General features: G+C 39.1%; 1 protein-coding gene across 1 annotated transcript in view; it reads right to left on the reverse strand.

Moving 5' to 3' along the window:
- The window catches only part of GRXCR1 (glutaredoxin and cysteine rich domain containing 1), a 65,198-nt gene that overhangs the window by 1,482 nt on the left and 42,646 nt on the right, over window positions 1–21,070 (reverse strand). Inside the window, exons 2-3 of the mRNA XM_034772289.1 lie at window positions 17,324–17,563; window positions 3,303–3,368 (exon numbers count right to left, since the gene is read on the reverse strand). Coding sequence (XP_034628180.1) covers window positions 3,303–3,368; window positions 17,324–17,563 — 306 coding nt within the window. The remainder of the gene's footprint in view (window positions 1–3,302; window positions 3,369–17,323; window positions 17,564–21,070) is intronic.

The raw sequence follows: 21,070 nt of genomic DNA on the forward strand, positions 1-21,070 counted from the left end.
AATGTCAGTTCATTTCAGTTGAGGATCTGGCCCAAGAATCAGTAGCGTAGCTAGGGAGGCAGCGGGAGAGCGGCCGCTCCCCACTGAGCACATTCCCCCCAAATGGCGCCTTTTTAATTTTTACACTCACCCCAGCAGTTTGGGTCTTCGGCGGCGGGTCCTTCAGCCACTCCGGGTCTTCGACTGCAAGTCCTTCAGTCTTCGGCGGCAAGGCTTGGGTTTTTCTTTCTTTTTTCTTCTTCACTGCTTCGGCAAGAATCTCTTAAATTCTTGTATCCTAATGTGTCTGATATGCTGCATGAAGCAGCACGTGATGTGCCCCTGAAGCTGGGTGAGGGCAAGGGGGTGGCCCAGAACAATGACAGCGCAAGCTTCCCCCATGTTGCACTGATAACATGGCAAGGTTATAGAGCGGCATGATTAGTGTTATCTTGGGGCTCAACCTTCTAACGCTTGGAAAAGACTTGGGTAAAGCTTCTGTGCTTAAAATGTTTGCCATATGTTTGATAGAAGTGTTACATAAGTATACATAGAAAACTAGATAAAGAAATCAGTGGTATGTAAAATGCCTACCTGATCCTGGGATATATAATCTCTACACAAAGCTGCAGAAAAAGATCCCAGCCAAAATGCTGTGGGAAAACATAACTTCCTGACCCCAATTTGGCTATTAGATCATCCCTGTGTATGTGTGGAAGAATTATCATGCTGAAGAAGCTGATCCAATATATATCAATGTTAGCCAAAGGCAAAGCCAGCTTTTGAATTTCTTGTCGGAGTATAGAAAGTCAAACTTAGAGGTCACATGAATTCCCTCTCATTTTTCCCTACATCCCACAAAAATGGCTGTTACCACTGTCTCATTCAGCAGGCAATTCCTATTTTTGACTAACCTCTGTGGGGAACTGTTTATAGCAAAATTCATTTTTCATATCCAGCAATGCCCACATTTTCTGTGGCTGTTTATGATACTAACCTTTTTTACTTATATGGATATTTTTGCAACTAACTCCAAAATTATAAGAGAACCACAATCTTATAATTAAATTCCTTAAATTTCGATTGCTGGCATCATGTGAAAAAGCAATGGTGTGCTACCTAGCAACACTTAGTGAAGCGATGTAACTAGGGCTGTTGATTAATCACAATTAACTCATGTGATTAACTAAAAATAAGTAATCACAATAAAAAAAAATAATCATGATTAATCTCAGTATTAATCGCACTGTTAAACAATAGAATACCAATTGATATTTATTAAATATTTTGGATGTTCTTTTACATTTTCAAATATATTGATTTCAATTATAATACAGAATGCAAAGTGTACAGTGCTCACTTTATATTATTTTTATTACAAATATTTGCACTGTAAGAATGATAAACAAAAGAAATAGTATTTTTCAATTCACCTCATAAAAGTATTGTAGTGCAATATCATGAAAGTTGAACTTACAAATGTAGAATTATGTACAACAAATAACTGCATTCAAAAATAAAATAATGTAAAACTTTAGAACCTACTAGTCCACTCAATCCAACTTCTTGTGCAGCCAATCGCTAGGAAAAACAAGTTACATTTATCGGAGATAATGCTGCCCTCTTCTTATTTACAATGTCACCAGAAAGTGAGAACAGGCATTTGCATGGCACTTTTGTAGCCGACATTGCAAGGTATTTATGTGCCAGATATGCTAACATTTGTATATCTCTTCATGCTTCGGCCACCATTCCAGAGGTCATGCTTCCATACTGATGATGCTCGTTAAAAAAATAATGTGTTAATTAAATTTGTGACTGAACTCCTTGGGGAAGAATTGCATGTCCCCTGCTCTGTTTTATATATTTCATGTTACATTGTTTTATTTTTGAATGCAGTTATTTTTTGTACCTAATTCTACATTTGTAAGTTCAACTTTCATGATAAAGATGTTACACTACAGTCCTTGTATTAAGTGAATTGAAAAATACTATTTCTTTTGTTTTTACAGTGCAAATATTTATAATAAAAATAAATATAAAGTGAGCACTGAAAACTTTATATACTCTGTGTTGTAACTGAAATCAATATATTTGAAAATGTGGAAAACACCCCAAAATATTTATACAAATGGTATTCCTTTATTGTTTAAAAGCACGATTAATCACAAATTTTTTAATCACTTGACAGCCCTAAATGTAACCCTTTGAAAAAGTTGGATTTTGGGAGGGAAGGTCTAGTTTTGCCTTAAAAGAACTGAACTGAACTTGTTGAAAGACTTGACTGCATACAGTGAATTCCTGGGTTCTGGATCTTTGGTGAAAATGAGTCACAACTGAACCTTATAGCTAATTTCAGGCAAAGCCATCTCTGTAAATCAGTGGATGTACTCTGTGTACCGTTATGATCATAGTCTGCTCTAGCCTGCTATTTATACTTTAGTGGCACTTAATGGCCCCTGCAAAGATCAGGACACCCATTGTGCTAAATGCTGTACATACACATAGTAAGAGACTGAGGTAACGTTCTAAGCAGATAGGACAAGCAAAGAGCGGGAGAAAAGAAGTGTGTCTGTTTTACTGATGGGGAAAGGAGACCCCACCAAGCTTGACTTGCAAGAAATCACACATGAACTCTGTGATAGAGCTGGGAATTGAACCCTCATCTTGTTAGTCCCAGACCAGGGCTTTAACCACCCATCCTTCTGGAGAAGGATGCTAGAGGCCCTGTCAACAAACACAGCTTATGTACATGTAAAGCTGTCTCACTGGCCAGTCCTTTTGAGCCCAGAGGTGGCCAGTGGATGGAGGAGTGAGGGGTATTCTGCTACCCTCACTGCTACTACTGCTAAATTCCCTCAGGAACACCCATTTGTTGAGTGGAGATGGTTTGGTCTCGTTCAGTTGTACTATGCTGGATATTGCTTTTTGTTGTATTCACCATTGTGTTTCTCTTCTATCAGGATCAAACAATTTGCTGTCTGATTAAATATCAGACTCTTTATGCTGGATTTGTTCCAGCTCAAATTGTGGAGATTGCATAAATAGTTCTTACAGAGGATAAATGTCTTGGGTCTTCTCCCTATCAAATTCAGGAACAGTGGATGTGGACTGTTGAGTTTGGCATAGTGGCAACCCCAACCTTCTGATGGGGCTGGAATCTTTGCTGGTTTGTAACACTAAGTAGTTGTTCGTTTTAAAAAACAGGATTTGTTATCATCAGTTTAAAACAGAAAGAAAGGAAATACCCAGCAAATAATTTAATTTTAACAGCACAACTTCTATTTGTAGTTTCTCCACAGAGTTTGTAAAAATACAATTACCTCAATTTTGGTTAAGAGATCCTGCAGCTCCCCTGATTCATTCATTGACAGAATTTTCTCAGCTCCCTATTAGCAAAAAGAAAAAACACAGCAGATTTAGCACTGGGGGAACTGGAATTACCTGAGGGTTTACTCTTGGAAACTTAACTAGGTTGAAGAAATGATTGAACATTGTTCACGTGAAGTATTTTTGTTATGAGATGAACCTTAGGCTCTTGGCTAAAGGTGAAAATAACCTAACCCAAGTTCCTGAAAAGCTGTCCAAGATTGGTTATTGAACTCTATATTGCATTTTTCTTGTGAATTCACCACAACTTAATTATAGAGACTGTTTTTGCCTTATTTTACATTATGCACTTCCTGGCAGAATAGAAAATGTCTTATATGTCAAAAATACAATTATATAAATATACAATGCATCAGAGAATGTAGCTAAATGATATAGGGGAAACGGTATTTCAACTATTCCGGCAGGTGAGTATTGAATTCAGACATAACATTCCTAATAAGTGTGAGTAAGGGCAATGAAAATTCTGTAACAACATTGAAGTCAAAACTCTGTAGTGAATAATAATAATGTAGGCCTAGTACATTAGGCCTTTGGGGATTTCTGTGATCTGAACCAGAGCAGTAATGAAATGGAGTCTCATTTTTCTTTCTGAAAGTAAATGTTCAGAGATTACTACAAACAAAATGAACATGCCAAAGAAGATGTAAAACTTTTTTTTTTTCTGTTTTTTTCTTTTTGCAAATAATTAAGGGTCCAATTTGAATGTTTTGCATTTAACTTATGTAGCTATGAGTGTCTTGAATAATAATACCTGGCTCTTACATAGCACTTAATCTGTAGTGCTCAAGGTGCTTTACGAAGTAGCTAAACTTAACTATACCCATTTCACAGATGGGGAAACTGAAGCACAAGGCAGTCAAGCGACTTTCCGAGGGTCACCCAGAAGACAACTGGTGGCAGAGCCAGGAATAGAATCCAGCACTTCTGAGTCCCAGTCCAATTCTCTAGCTATTAGGCAACTCTGTCTCTCCTGTAGCTCAGTAGTTACTGTCACTGCACCAAATACAGTACTCTGGATAAGAGGCTTCTGAACACACACTTAGTTCAACTGACAATATGTTGGAGTGTCACATACTGGTATCCTGTTCTCCATGGTCAAATGCTGCTTCTCCCCTATCTGCACCCCTCCCCTCCCCGTTACCCTTGGGGGCTTGGAAGGCCCTGAATGCAGACAAATTTATGTTGTTCTACTGAGCAGGGAGGCAGGCCATGTAGAGGCCAAACAGAGGGACTCAGTGCACACACCATGGGGCTCTACTCCATGATACTGTTTCTATGGCAGCTGGGATGGGAGTGTGGTGAAAAATCAGCCCAGAGGAGGAGTCAGTGACTGGCTGGTGGTTATGCCACTAGGTGGAAACACAGAACTGAAACCCTTGTGCATGGGAGTATACAGGTCCCCAATTACTTCTACAACTTATTAGTTGACTGGGGCAGCAGCGTGGAGGCACAGGTGTTCTACAGATCCTCAGATGGTATAAACTGTCATAGTTCCATTAAAGTCAATGGCGCTATGACAATTCTTACACGAGTGGAGGATCTGCTTGTATCTAGCATTGGGGAAGATTCCTCATGCCTGCCCACCCAACTTAGATCCCCAGCACAAAGCTGTTTTGCTTTAACTTTTGCCGAGGAATGGCATTATTTTTCTCTCTGAGGCAGTCACAACAGATGCTGTGGATAATTTCTCTGCTATAGCTATTGGCTGCTATTCAGAGACACAGTTTATAATTATAGTATTTCATCTCTTCAAATGACAACATATGAATATTTTAGCCAACACTTATTTAACAACTGATTGCTATTCCATTATTTCACATTTACAGGAATTGAAAAGGAGAGGCAATATATATCTGGCTATGATTAGTTACAGAAGCAAAGCTGACTGCGCACTCAGCTCTGCCACCTTTGTTCATGTTCAGTAGTGCCTTCCTCCATGAGTTGTCCTATTGAAATCTACTATAGATTATGGGCTGATGGGACAGCTGCTTCAAAGACTGTTCCATGGCCCTCTGTGACACCTACACAGGGGCTTCTGAAGCTCTACCAGCCTCTAGCTTGAACACACCACACCTTCAGTTCAGTGAGATGACTAGCGGGAGGGTGCTACTTAGGGCTTGTCTTCACTATGCGCCTGGATCGGCGGGTAGAAATCGATCTCTCAGGGATCGAATTATCGCGTCTCGTCGGGACGCAACAACTGATCCCCGAATCGACGTGCATACTCCACCAGCCCAGGTAGGAGTAAGCACCGTCAACGGGGGAGCCGCGGCGGTCGATTTGCCTCCGTCCTCACAGCGGGGTAAGTCGGATCAGATATGTCGAATTCAGTTACGCTATTGGCATAGCTGAATTTGCGTATCTTAAATTGATTCCCCTCCCCCCCCAGTGTAGACCTAGCCTTAGTGTGAGTAAGACTGGCAGAATCTGGCACATGAATATCCCAGTCACACAACGTGACTGTTGCTACAAAGCAGTCATTTGCCAACAAACAATAGTGTTTGCTGAGGCCTATCTATGTGAGGTGGGAGGAGCTAAGCTCGAGCTACACCAGTGCAAACCTCTGGTATAGATGCACTGCACTGGTATAAGACACAGGTTGCACTGCTGTGATTTATCATGTGATGTAGCAACATTTAGGGATTTACAATTCCACTGATATAGATACATCAGTGCAAATTTCCCTAAATCTAGACAAGCCCTGAGATTATTACAGTTTATTTCTATTTAGAATAGAAATATCTATTGTAACTATGTAGTAACAGTTGGTAAAAACCATTTCTGTGGTTCCTGCTTTATGCTATTTTGATATTGGATTGTAGTGTAAAGCTACTGTCACAACAGTATAATTCAAAATTTGACATGCTTTCCATTATGAACTCAGATTTTAAAGGGTTTATATTTCAGTTTCAGCCAAAACTTTATCATCCCAGCTGCAAACCAGAAATTCACATTGCTGCACCTTTTTTTAATGGTACAGTAGTTAGCAACAATTTTAAAGTATTTAATATAACTCAAAATAAATCAATCACCATTAAAAAAATTATCACTCTTAATCACAGTTTTAATCGCACTGTTAAACAATAGAATAACAAGTGAAAATTATTAAATATTTTGGATGTTTTTCTACATTTTCAAATACATTCATTTCAATTGCAACACAGAATACAGTGTACAGTGCTCACTTTATATCATTTTGATTACAAATATTTGCACTGTAAAAATGACAAATAAAAGAAATAGTATTTTTCAATTCACCTCATAAAAGTACCATAGTGCAATCTCTTTATCATGAAAGTGCAATTTACAAATGTAGAATTTTTTTGTTACATAACTGCACTCAAAAACAAAACAATGTCCATAAGTCCACACAGTCCTACTTCTTGTTCAGTCAATCGCTAAGAGAAACAAGTTTGTTTACATTTACGGGAGATAATGCTGTCCGCTTCTTATTTATAATGTCACCTGAAAGTGAGAAAAGGCGTTCGCATGGCACTTTTGTAGCCGACATTGCAAGTTATTAACGTGCCAGATATGATAGACATTTGTATGCCCCTTCATGCTTTGGCCACCATTCCAGAGGACATGCTTCTATGCTGATGATGCTCGTTAAAAAAAATGCATTAATTAAATTTGTGACTGAACTCCTTGAGGGAGAATTGTATGTCTCCTGCTCTGTGTTTTACCCGCATTCTGCCATATATTTCATGTTATAGCAGTTTCAGATAATGACCCAGCATGTTGTTCGTTTTAAGAACAGTTTCACTGCAGATTTGACAAAACACACATAAGGTACCAATGTGAGATTTCTAAAGATAGCTACAGCACTCGACTGAAGATTTAAGAATATGAAGTGACATCCGCAATCTGAGAGGGATGCTTTCAGAAGTCTTAAAAGAACAACACTCCTATGCGGAAGCTACAGAACCCGAACCACCAAAAAAGAAAATCAACCTTCAGCAAGTGGCATCTGACTCCAATGATGAAAATGAACATGTGTTGGGCTGCATTCCTTTGATGATTATCAAGCAGAACCCATCATCAGCATGGACACATATCCTCTAGAATGGTGGTTGAAGCACGAAGGGACATATGAATCATTAGCCCATCTAGCATGTAAATATCTTCCAATGCCGGCTACAACAGTGCCATGCAAACACCTGTTCTCACCTTCAGGTGACATTGTAAACAAGAAGTGGGCAGCATTATCTCCTGCAAATGTAAACAAACTTGTTTGTCTGAGCGATTGGATGAACAAGAAGTAGGACTGAGTGGAATAGTAGGCTCTAAAGTTTTACGTTGTTTTATTTTTGAATGCAGTTATTTATTATACATAATTCTACATTGTAAGTTCAACTTTCACGATAAAGAGATTGCACTACAGTACTTGTATTAAGTGAACTGAAAAATACTATCTCTTTTGTTTTTACAGTACAAATATTTATAATAAAAATAAATATAAAGTGAGTCCTGTACACTTTGTAGTCTGTGTTGTAATTGAAATCAATATATTTTAAAATGTGGAAAACACCCCAAAATATTTATATAAATGGTATTCTATTATTGTTTAACAGCACAATTAATCATGATTAATTTTTTTAATCGCTCGACAGCCCTAGTCTGAACTAGAAATGAAATGTAAGAATATTTTACAGGGAACTAATCTATATTGTGGACCTGTGATGCTAAAAATAATAATTAAGGCTCCATTGTTTAGGTCAGAAAGAAGCTATTGTGTTAGCATGATAGCTGCTTTTCATAACATCTGTATCGATGACACAGGCTATGGGCTAGATAATGCCCTGCACTTATGCAGCTGCACTGGGGTGGTAAGAAGTAAGTATTCTGCCCCTTCTGAGGCCAACATAAGGGCCATCCATAATTACAGCCCAGTCCTCTGGGGGTAGTACATCCCTAACACCCCCTTAGCATGAGCTCCATGCTAAAAGCATGATCTAGCCCAGCAGTTCTCAAACTGTGGGACGGGACCCCATTTTAATGGGGTTGCCAAGGCAGGTTTAGACTTACTGGGGCCCAGGGCCAAAGCCCAAGCCCCACAGCTCAGGGCAGCAGGGCTCAGATTATAGGCCCTGCCTGGAGCTGAAGCCCTCGGGCTTCAGCATTGACCCCCTGCCTGACGCAGTGGGGGTCGGGCTTTCACTTTGGCCCCACCACCTGCAACAGTGGGGCTTGAGTGGGTTCAAGGTTCGGTCCCCTATCCTGGAGTCATGTAGTAATTTTTGTTATCAGAAGGGGGTCGCAGTGAAATGAAATTTGAGAACCCTGATCTAACCCTATGTAGGTAGCATGCTAAAATAGATTTAATTGTACCTAATCCATAAACACCATTTTTATGTTAATGGGAGCTCTTTCACTGAGTGTGCAATTGCTCTTTCCAGGGGTGTTGGGGCAATTTGTATAGTTGGGGCGCTGAGAGCCATTGAACCAAACTGTAAACCCTGTATATAATGGAAACCACTTCAAGCCACTGCACCCCCAACACCTCTAGTTCCAGCACCTGTGGCTCTGTCTTCACACTATTACAATACGGGGTCTCTGAGACTACCTCACTCTGAAGAACTGAAATAAACTAACTTCAAGTGCTGGGTTTACTAGTAGGTTTGACGGGTTGGATCACAGAAACTCCCTTGGGAACTGCCACTTGATGTGCCAAGACTACTTTTGCTCCTGCTTTCCCTGCCAGCCTGGCAATCCAGCACCCTGTCTTGTTAGGCCAGACACGCCAGTCTGCTCCAACACAGACCCAGGTCTGAACCACGTGCCCCAAAGCTGCAGACTTAACCTGAAAGCAACTTACAGAAATGTTCCTGTCTTTAACACTCAGATGCCCAACTCCCAGTGGGGTCTAAACCCCAAATAAATCCGTTTTAATTGTTCGCCCTCTGTAACACTGATAGAGAGATATGCACAGCTGTTCCCTCCCCCGCCCCCAAGTATTAATGCATACTCTGGGTTAATTAATAAGTAAAAAGTGATTTTATTAAATACAATCACTCACACCCCCTGTAGTTATTGTCCTTTGTTCCAGTTTCTTTCAGGTATCCATGGGGGTGGAGAGGCTATCTCTTTAGCCAGCTGAAGAAAAAATGGAGGGGTCTCCCACAGGCTTAAATAGACTTTCTCTTGTTGGGGGAGACCCTCTCCTCTCTCATTATGCAAAGTCCAGCTCCAAGATGGAGTTTTGGAATCACATGGGCAAGTCACATGTCCATGCATGACTGAGTTTCTTATCAGCCAAGCCACATTCCTGGGAAAGCTCGGATGTGGACTGGCATCTTCGAATTCATTGTTGGCTTAAGTGGTTCTTGATTGGGCATTTAATTTGCACATTCCTTTCTCAATAGAAATCAAGCAAGTATACAGCCAATATTCCTAACTTCAAATACAAAAATGATACATGCATACAAATAGGAGGAATGTATTTAATAAATCATAATCTTTACATAGCTATGTTACATGGCATATGTAGAATAAAACATATTCCAGTTATATGATATAACTTATATCATATATATATTCATAAGTATATTCCCATGAAGACTTATGGGGTACACAATTACTGTAGGATCTAGAATTATGATCCAAATAATCAAGGTTATTCATCTTAGACCCTTAAGTCCACTAAAGTAAAAAGCCTGGCCTTCTACCTGTTTTTTGGTTGAGTAAATCCTTCTCTATCCCACAAGAACTCTCTGAGGGCAGGTCTTCACTACAGGGGGGGGTCGATTTAAGATACGCAAATTCAGCTACGCGAATAGCATAGCTGAATGAGACCTATCGGAGCCGACTTACCCCGCTGTGAGGACGGTGGCAAAATTGACCTCCGCGGCTCCCCGTTGACGGTGCTTACTCCCACCTCCGCTGGAGGAGTAAGAGTATCGATTCGGGGATCGATTGTCACGTCCCGACGAAACGCGATAATTCGATCCCCAAGAGATCGATTTCTACCCACCGATTCAGGCGGGTAGTGTAGACCTAGCCTCATAGTGTGAGGAATTTCTAGTCAGAGGAAAGCCTATCTTGTTGGATGAATAGATTCTATCATCCATTAGTAATCTAACATTAACCTAATATTAGTGTGGATTTAAATGTAAGCCACAGCACTTAATGCCTGTATTAACTGTTTTGCAGAGAAATGGCAAACAAAAGGCAGACACGAAAAGCGCTCCTAAGGTGCATTGTCTTAAATAATTATTTTCTTTTAAGGTTCCTTCAGTAAGACTGAGTTTTAATGCACAGGAACTTAAGGAATAAGTCACTCACTTTGCAGTCCTTGTTTAGCAATGGTTCAATGAGAGTTTTGCCTAAGTTAAAGGCCACAGGATTTGGTCCTAAGAGAATTAGCAAGAGGCATAGTTCAGGGACATGAGGTGAAAGCTTTCCTACGCTATCCTGCCAATGCACCATATGCCTTACTTGCACGAGCAGAATTGCAAAGGTGATGTCTCTCTCTGAGCAAGGACTATCTAACAGTGTCTGTATGGGAATTTAGTGACATGCATGTCTTTCTATATACAAAAAGAACAGGAGTACTTGTGGCACCGTAGAGACTAACAAATATATCCTGTTCTTTTTGTGGATACAGACTAACACGGCTGCTACTCTGAAACCTTTTTATATACATTAAGTTAGAGTGTGGTGTGAATGAGGTACGTTGAATGTAGATACATGAAGATCATGTTATGATCTGGGACCCTGATGCAGGATCTGGGCCTAAAACTGTCTCTGAATTTCCTTTCCCCTTTATCCCCATCTCTTTAATATGTAAATTCATTTATTTTTCCAGACTGTCTCTCATTTAAAGAGAGTTATCATTCATACAAAACTATTTTTATCAACCATCAATAAAGAAAAATAATATTATGTTTTAATGGAGTCTTAGTGAAATAAATCTGCTGCTGTATAGTTGGGATTTATTAAAAGTTTGAAAAGATGAAGTGAGAACAAATGTCACTAAAACAGAGTCATCACTCTCTAACCTCCACCACACTGCAGTGAAAGTGCATTTGAGTTTAGATTAAATCCATCGCTCTTTTTGGGAGGAAAGTGTATAGTTGTGAATAGAGCTGGGCAAATAACTGATTTTTCAGTTCAGTGGCAGTTCCAAAAAGTAATAAAATTAAAAAAGAATGTTTTGTTCGACCCAAAACAAAACGGGTTGATTTCTAGTTCTAAGGTGTTTTTTTAAATAAAGAAAAATTCAAAATAAAAGTATTTTCAGTTGAAAAAATACAATATTTTATTTTGAAAATGTCAATGTTTCTATTTTTTTCAGAATTTTGTTTTGGGTTTTTACCAGTCAAAACAATTCAGTGAATTTGCCATACATTTACAAAATGTTTTGGTTGACTTGAGTCTTCATTTTTCTCAGAAAAAAATTGGTTTGAAAAATTTCTCCTAGGTCTAGTTATGAATACTCCCATAATAGTAGAAGAAACACCTTTAACATGACATCTCTTGGTGTGGTAGTTAGTTGCCCTGGTAAAACAACCCCTGCATTCTAAGCAATCTTGCTCTTCAGTCTATAAATCTGCTTTTACATTAGTAGAGTAAGGACTCACTCCTCTGCCCAAAAGCATATTCTTTCTTATTTTGGTCCATCTTTCTGGATTGCCAGCTTGACTGTTGGGCTCAGATTCTAGAACACCTTAAAATGACACTCTTTTTTCATATACATTCTTATTATTTGCTTGGCTTTTGGCAGGTTTATCCCCATCCAGCAAATAAGAGAGAACATTTGTACTGATGTCAAATCTGTCATTGAGAAGAGAAATATACGGGGAGCTTGAGTGCAGCAAGTCATGATATTCACTGAAGATGTTTATTTTATTAAGGTCATTGTGCCAAATTCTGGTCTCTTATGCGGTCATTAATCCAGGGTAACTTCTTTGATTTTTGACCAAGTATCTGAATTCCACAGGTGAGTGCATGTTTACTCCTTTTGGAGGGCTGAATGGGATGTGTGTCGCAAAGCAAGCGATGCTTAGTATTACCCACAGTTCACAAACTGTAGTTTATGAAACACTGGTAATCTCATGAAAGAGTAAAGTATCTGTAAGAGGTAGCCCAGCAAGCTCCCTTGTATAGAATATCTGCTTCTCAGATTACCATTAAACAATTCCAGGAGACCAAGATTCAGCAGTTACTGCTGGTCTTTTCAGTTTATGAAGGCAACACTCATCGTTTCATGGATCTATAGATTATAAGGCCCAAGGGTACCTTTATGATCATAGAGTCTGACCTCCGGCGTAACAAAGATCCTAATTTCTCACTGAACTAAAGCATGTCTTTTATAAAAGATGGCTGATATTAAGATGAATAATCCACCATATTCCTGGATAAATTGTTCCAATGATTAATTCCCATTGCTGTACCTTATTTTCAGTTTGAATTTATCTAGCTTCAACTTCCTGCCATTGAATCTTGTTATGCCTTTGTCTGCTAAGCTTTCTACTATCAGAAATATTCTCAATGGAGGCACTCATAGGCCATGATCAAGTCACCTATTAACCTGGTCTTTGATAACATAATTGGGTTGAGCTTCTTAAATCTCTCACTGTAAGGCAGGCTTTCTAGACCTTGAATAATTCTTGTTGCTCTTTTTTTGAACCCTTTCCAATTTTTCAAAGTATGGACACCAGCCATGACATGGTATTCCAGAAATGATCTCGCCAAGTATAGACATAATACCACCTTCCCACTATGACTCTATATCCCCTGTATACACCCTCATAGCCATACCAGCTCATGTTCAGTTCATTATTCACTATGACCTATAGGTCCTTTCCTGAGTCACTGTTTTGCATGATAAAATCCCTCATCCTGGAAATATGATTTATAGTCTTGGTTCTTGGATGCATGACCTTGCATTTGTCCATATTAAAATGCATGTTGCTTGTTTCAGGGAGTAGACACTGGCTTATATCACTTTGTATAAAGACAAATAACCTTATTACAACCTTAAGTGAGGCAGGGGGTTGGGTGGCAATAGTAACTACTGACTGAAAAGAGTGGGTTTATAAGAAATAAGAGGCCCAAACTAAAATGGCAAACTCAAGGACATCTTGACCCTGCTTAGCCTACAGAATGAGTCCCTTTCCTTGCTCCTAAAATTATCCCTCATAAAGTTAATAACCCAACTCCCATCTCCTCCGCCATCTTTGAGGAGGGTTTTCCCAGCACAGAGGAATTAATTCAACTACAAGATGCAGTTTTTTCATAAGGGGCTGGGGGTGGGTAGGGACACAATACATGGGAGCTAGGGACAGAGTCAAGTATTCATCTTTACACATTCACAGGATCCTACTGTTGGACAGTTGATCTCACCCATTGTAACAGGCAGTAGTCAGAGATGTTCAAATGGCTGGGAAGCTTGCAACAAAAGGAGAAAACTGTGAATGTAATATTATTACATAGTCTAGGGAAGGAGAACCTAAATTTAGTCTTCAAAAAGCTAAATTGCTGGCTTATTGGTCTTTAAAAAGATATTATTAAAGCCTACCCTTTAGGAGTGCTGACCTCTGCAAAATGGGGAAAGTAGGTGGGGAAAAAACACTAGAGGCTTGTTCTGGTAACAGATGTATTATAGTTACACCACACTCATGTTAGTGGGACAATGGCTGTAAGGGCATTCACCATTCATACCACCAAAGGAAAGCCATAGAATAGTTTCGCTGTTGCAAAATACAAAAGCATTTGAGTAGGGTAATCATATAAATTTGCTGCAATGATAGTAACAGTGCAACCATCACTACTTAGTTTATAATAAAACTACATTTTACAATTGGTATTTTCTTAAAGAACTACATAAATTTAAATGTTGTCATCATCATCATCATCAGTAAATCTTCATAGAGCATGAAGCAAATAAAAAAAATCTAATTCTTAAACCTGCCACCCCATTAGAACTGGCCAAAGGAAGGGGAGAAATATAATATTATTTTTAAAAAGTGAAATTGATTAAATGGATATATAACTCAATTTCTTCAATCAGATCTCTAAGATGAATGAATAATGGAAAAAATTAATCAAATATTTCATATGAAAAATTATTCAATAAGTTCTACTTTAATTTGCAAAATATCACTCAACCAGCCACTTTGCATATTCTACATACAACTTTTTCTCCCCGCTCCTTCCACAAAAAACCCCTAGGACTTTACATACAACAGGTCTCAGATAGTTCTGAATGCCCTTGGAAAAGGATAAACAAATGCTACAATTCCTTTTTTGTATCACCTTCTTGCTGAAAATGCTGAGCTATTGAAGCAGAGTGAAAAATCAGAGGGCATACTTCAGTTTCATAGAGAGGTAGGCCGGCCTTGGGTAAATGTTAGAGGAGATATCTCAGATTTAATCAGATTATTCCATGTCACTGTGACAGACCCAGACCAGTGGGGTACAGGAGTCTGGTAGAAGACAAATATACTGGTCACTGGATGAGTAGTTTTCTGTTCCCTGAGTGACCAGAGCAGGGGCTGCACTAGAGTAATCAGGAACCTGCTAGAACCAGTTAGGGCAGGCAGGCTAATTAGGACACCTGAAGCCAATTAAGAAGAAGCTGCTAGAATCAATGAAGGCAGGCTAATCAGGGCACCTGGGTTTTAAAAGGAACTCACTTCAGTTTGTGGTGTGAGTGTGAGGAGCTGAGAGGTGCAAGGAGGGGTGGGAGTGGGTGTGGGTGTGGGTGGAGGAGGAGGACTGAGGAGCACAAGCATTATCAGACACCAGGAGGAAGGTCCTGTGGTGAGAATAAGGAAGGTATTTGGAGGAGGCCATGGGGAAGTAGCCCAGGGAGTTGTAGCCATCATGCAGCTGTTACAGGAGGCACTATAGACAGCTGCAGTCCACAGGGCCCTGGGCTGGAACCTGGAGTAGAGGGCAGGCCTGGGTTCCTCCCAAACCTCCCAATTGACCTGGACTGTGGGTTCTTCCAGAGGGGAAGGTCTCTGGGCTGTTCCCCAACCCACATGGTGAATCTCTGAGGCAAGAAAATCCACCAATAAGCGCAGGACCTACCAAGATAGAGGAGGAACTTTGTCACAACACCTAGACCATTAGAACATAATTGAAAAAATGTTACAAGACTTGTATCTGTTTCTCTTGTATCTGAAACACTCTCTCACAGAAGTCCTTTTCCTAGACCTCATGATCCACCTTATTTGTCTGATAGCAAGAAAGCAATCTTTTGGCCTCTCTGCTGTGTTGATGTAGTCAATTCAATCTACAGCCTAGACAGAAGAGGGTGGCTGCAGGAGAAGCACAATAAAGACCTCATTTTATTTACTACCCACCTATGTCAACAGTACTATTACCACTGCTGTTCAGATTGAAATGTGTGGACCATTCAAACTTGCCACAAATAGGCTCACTTGTCCCAGGGGTATCTCTTCCTTAAACTAGCAATTTGAAGGAAAATGAACAGAGCACTATTTTGACTACTGGATTTAAGTGGGAGCCACTGAAATAAAGCCGTCTGCCAATACAACACAATCTTAGTTTGTGGAGAATAAGATACCTTAGCTTGTCAATTATTTTTTTTCAGTCTCCAAATACATTCTCCTGGTGCTTAACTGAAAGTCTCTACTGATATTTAGGGTTACTCAAGAAAACTTGGCAAAGTGTCTTTTTAAAGAAAAAGTTGAATACATATTTTGATTCAACATATGGCTGTTTTGGTGAACATGCCTGGCAGCAATCTCATCTGCTAGACTATTCTGAGAAAGCCAACACCAATAGACCATAAACACAGTCTGAGCAAATTCAAATGCATATTTGTGGATTTTTTTATTTTTATTTTTTTCCAGTATTAGCTCAGCTCCAATATCAAGGATCTCCTGTTTGTCTATTCCATTTATTTTCATCAAATACATCTTTAGTTGTTATTGGTTTTTTTTTAAGTGTTTAGCAACACAAACAACTTAGTTTGTCTGTCAAGTCACTATCTCACCTCTAGTGATGGTTACTGGTTCCTTAACACCTTATTCATATATCATAAAGAGTAAGTTTTTTGACATCCCAAACTTCTGTTTTTTGCTTCTCCTATTTGCATTCCTTTGGAAAACATCAACCTTTGCAACCCTTCAGTGATGTGGAAGAACTGAAAGTTCTTCTTGAGGTCTCTCCATAACTACAAAGTAAATACTTTAAAAATCTTTCTAAGTAAGAAATGTGTTTTGAACAGTGGAGATGAACCCAAACCAAAACCTGGTTTCAAACATTTGTGAACTTTTAGCCCCATGGCTTGAGAATCTGAGTCTGGATTAAAAAAAAATCCATTTGGCCTTTAGGTCTCAACAGAATAGTACATTGCTCTTTTTTCACCTCCCTCCATTCTGATTCAGGATTATGCAGCTGTCATCCTCCATATAGAAAATGAAGAAGTAGCAACTTGTATGCAAATAAAGGGAATTTAACTAATTATGTGCATGATGTAAAAGAATGCAAAACTGCACCTAAATTGAAGGAACTGAGCCCCAAACTCATAGAACAACTTTATATTTAAATACAGAGATTGCTATTTAATAATCTAATGCTGACTATTCTCAGAACTGATTATTGAGTATATTAGCTTTCATAAATGTGATATGAAGCCCATTTCTTTATATCCTTATGGTTTGAACTGTAAAGATGAATTATTTCTTCAGAGGCTGAGCATAACTTTGTTCATTTCTTTGTTACTTAATCATGCTCCCCAACTTTTTCCTGTTTGTTTTATCCACCTGTTGCATCTTGTAGTATCCTAGACTGTGGGCTCTTTGGGACAGGGACCATGTTTTGCTGTATATCTGTACAGAGCCTAGCACAATAGGGCCCCAATCCTTGATTGCTCCTATAATACAAATAATAAAATAAAATAATTTCCCATTCTTATTGGTTAGGATCTACACACACGACTACAGAGTGAAATTTAAACTTGTGCAGAACTTACCCCAAGATATTGGCCATCAATAAAGACAACAGGTAGCGATGGAATTTCACACACCCTCCTGCATCTTTCTTCTAGTTCTTTTCCATAGTCGCTGTTCAGAGCAATGTTTTTTTCTTCAAATTTCACTCTGTGATTTTGGAAGATCTTTCTTACTAGCTCGCATCTTTCAAACGTGGTTCTCACCACACGAAGGCTGGTAGTGTAAATTACAATGCGACCAAATTCTAGAACTGTAGACACCTGAAAAACAGAATGTTTTTATTGTCCACTCCAGTAAATAAAATGTTAGTAGTTGCATTTATTTCATGGCTGGACCAGTATCTTTCAGATTATTCTGTTCTTTTGAAATGTTATTTAAGCAGTAAGCACATCTTAACCTCTTTTCCAAAATTGTTGTTTTGGGTTTTTTTCCCCATAAGTATGGAAGAGGATGAGGTGTGATTGCCATGCAGGGGCCCAATTAAGAGGATTTATGGTGGCTTTGCACAGTGGTGCAAGCAACTTTGAACACTGATGAATCAGTCCCACTAGTTCCAGTCTCTAAAAGCACAAATCCCCAGTTATGCAGCTATGACCTTCATCTAGGTATGAGATTAATCCACGTTTTGGGGATTTGCCAGATCCTATACCAAATACTGTTTTGTTCTTCCCCAACCGGTTGGGACCAGGGATCCATATAGCCAATGATGCCTTGATCTCACATTAATGCACCTTTAGTAGAGGGGCAGTCAATAGATGGATTGCGGGCCAAATCTGGACTGCCAGACACTTTTGAACAGACCCCCAAAATCTTTTTATTTGCTTCTTATTATTTTCTCTGGAGTCTGGACTTTGACTATACCTTGACCAAGAAATTTGGACCTTGACAAAAAATAATTGACTACCCCTGCTATAGTCCTTGCTATCATGATTCCTCATGAAAAGCCAATGCTATTGCCAGGAAAAAAAAGGATGCAAAAGAGAGGCAGACAATTTTGTCTAACTGAAAAGGACTGGCATCTCTTGGCGGCAACTCAGTACTTCCTGGTTTTTGCTGAGGATTCAACCAACAGTTTTACCTTTTAAAATGGTAAATTTAGAATAAGGGTCAGATCCAAACCCCATTGTAGTCAATAGAAGTTGAAAGAGAGAGTATGTGAGAGGGTCTCCCCTCTTTAAAAAAATGGCTTGCCTTTATAATAATGTCTAAGAACCACTATTGTATATCAAAGAGATATTAAGTTCAGACAAACACTGGATAAATAGTAAAACTCCTAGGTTATTAATTAAAGCAAAATGAACTCCCAAGCCTTTTTAGTTACCCATTGCAAGAGCCAACACAAGAAGGTTTCATTATTTTAGCAATGTTACAGCAGTAAAGCCGCAAGATAGGAAACACTACAAAACAGAAACTTAAATCATCCTGTAGCAATTTGTAGAAAATTATTCTTGATGGGTGATTATTCATTTTTGAATTGTGTAACCTAACTGCAAAGGTAAAATTGCAGTCAGTCTGGGACAAACAACATTGGAAGTGTTGGTAGATAATGAAGTCATGATTTATCTTACTAGTCAAATGCACAAAAATGTCACTGGCAGCAAATTTATTTTACTTAGATTTTTAAAGGGTTTAATTTGTAGTTAAGGAGAGTCCTCAAGAAGAACTTTCAGGTCTTCCAGATCACCAAAGAGATGCTTCAAGAATATGGAATTTACCAATTTCCTACCCACCATCCCAGGGCACCATCCCATAAAGGAGCCAAAGGTTCTTTCTCTCTGATTATACTTCTTGGCTCTTCTGTTTGTAGGAAAAGTTAGTGTAAAAATTGATCTATTACTCACTGGCCTGTATTCTGTCACTAGAATCTACTATACCTCTTCTGAAGGAATTAACTCTTCCTTAGCTTTTTTCACATCTCCTGAATGAGAGGAATAGCTTGTCCCTTATTAAACCATTCAATATTCTACAGTAATGGTCCAAAATATTTCAGTAAGCCTCATCTGTCACCTGTGTCTTTTAAATTATATTCTCCTCCTTTATGGGTATTATACTATTACTAGCAGCTATTTTGCACATTCCCTACGGAGCAGAAGAGCTGATGCCAAAGTCCAAAAGATTTGCAAAATTAATAAAAAATGGAGAATTACTTCAAAGCAGATGTATAGCACATTGCACAGTTTGGGAGGGGGGCGGAAACAGCTACTTATGCACAGGAAAAAAGAGAGGGGGGAGTTGAGCAGTGAGCTATTTTTGAACGAATAGAAATGCTAATTCCAAAGATTTCTTTAACAGTGCTAATTCACAATCCCAGAGGCAAAAATAACCTTCACATATACCTCACTGGAAAGACTGGAAGTGAAAGAACTTTGGTTCTCACAAATGATGTTTTCCAACATGAAAAGAATAAAGTCATATTAGATCTTGGTGGCATTGTCATAATGAACAGGAGCCAGAATCATCATCTCAAATAAACCTGGTCAAGGCTTTCCAGTGGAATTGCTTTCCCATTGGAAAATGCTGATTTGGCAGAATCAAACCATTCCCATGAACATGTTGCTTCTATTGAAACTTTAGGTGGAAACTAAGCAAGCCAACCCGCCTGCTGCCAGCTTGCCCACCCACTTCTCTTGCTCTTTGGTAGCCTGCCTTTTGAGGGAGATTGGGAGCCACGGATCCCAGAGCTTCCTGGCTCCTGGGTAGACTGGTGCCACAGAGCTGGGGCTTCCCAGGTATTATGCACCTCAGCACCCTGTGAGGTGGGTTGCTGCAGAGTCTGGGAGTACATTGAGCTTGGACTGGAAATATTTTTTTAAAAACATTTTGGAAGAAAAGATTTTTTGAAAGTCTCTCCCATGGAAAATCTTGCATATCCTGTGTTATGTTCTGATTTGGAATGATTTTTGGGGGGGTGGGCGCGGGGGGGAAGGAATGCAACATTTGCTGGAAATTCCAGTGACCACAAAGCTCTAATTTCTAGTGCTAGTGGTTCCCAGTCACAGCAGATGGGATTGAAACAAAGGGTCATTATCTGGATTAGCATCAGCACTAGAGGTGTTTTAGCAGCATACAAGTCAACAGAGACATGGGGAAAGTGGAGAGCTGAAAGACTATTTGGAGCGATCAGAGATTAGGCAGGTTTATGTGTCTGCATCTGCTTTTATGTTTCTTTATTTTGCCTAATGGGGTAATGAAGAAGCACACTTATTTGTGCTGCAAAGATGTATCAAGGGCACAAGATAAATAGGAATTTAGGACATTTTAGTAAGATTTCTTCAAATGGCTTTCTGAGATAGAGACTGACTGTACTTGGCACTGGGACATTAAGCTTTTTCCTCTTCGCACTATACTTTTGCCTTCTGTAGCTGCACTTGATAATTCAAAATCCTACATGTAAATATACAGAAAATGTGGAAGTTCAATTCTCTTTTCTCTTATTAGTACTAATTCCTATTTTGTTACCCAGTTTGAAGGATAGTAACCCATGATATGTACTATAGAAATAAACCTTTGCAGGAAGTCAGCAGAATTCTATTCTGAATCAATATCCCTGTATCTTTGCTTTGCTGAGTTGTAAAAGTAGGTTCTTATCTGTTAGTCTCACATGGCAATAGAACTGTAATAAACTAATGGAAGCAAAAAAATAAATTAATGGAAAAGCAGTTCAGAAAATGACCTTTCACAATTTAGCCCTAACAGACCTTACAGGGACGCTGTGAAACTGACTATACACAAAGTATCATCAATACATAAAATAAACTGAAAAAAAA

This window comes from Trachemys scripta, chromosome 5 (genome assembly GCF_013100865.1).
Source record: "Trachemys scripta elegans isolate TJP31775 chromosome 5, CAS_Tse_1.0, whole genome shotgun sequence".
Lineage (NCBI taxonomy): Eukaryota > Metazoa > Chordata > Testudines > Emydidae > Trachemys > Trachemys scripta.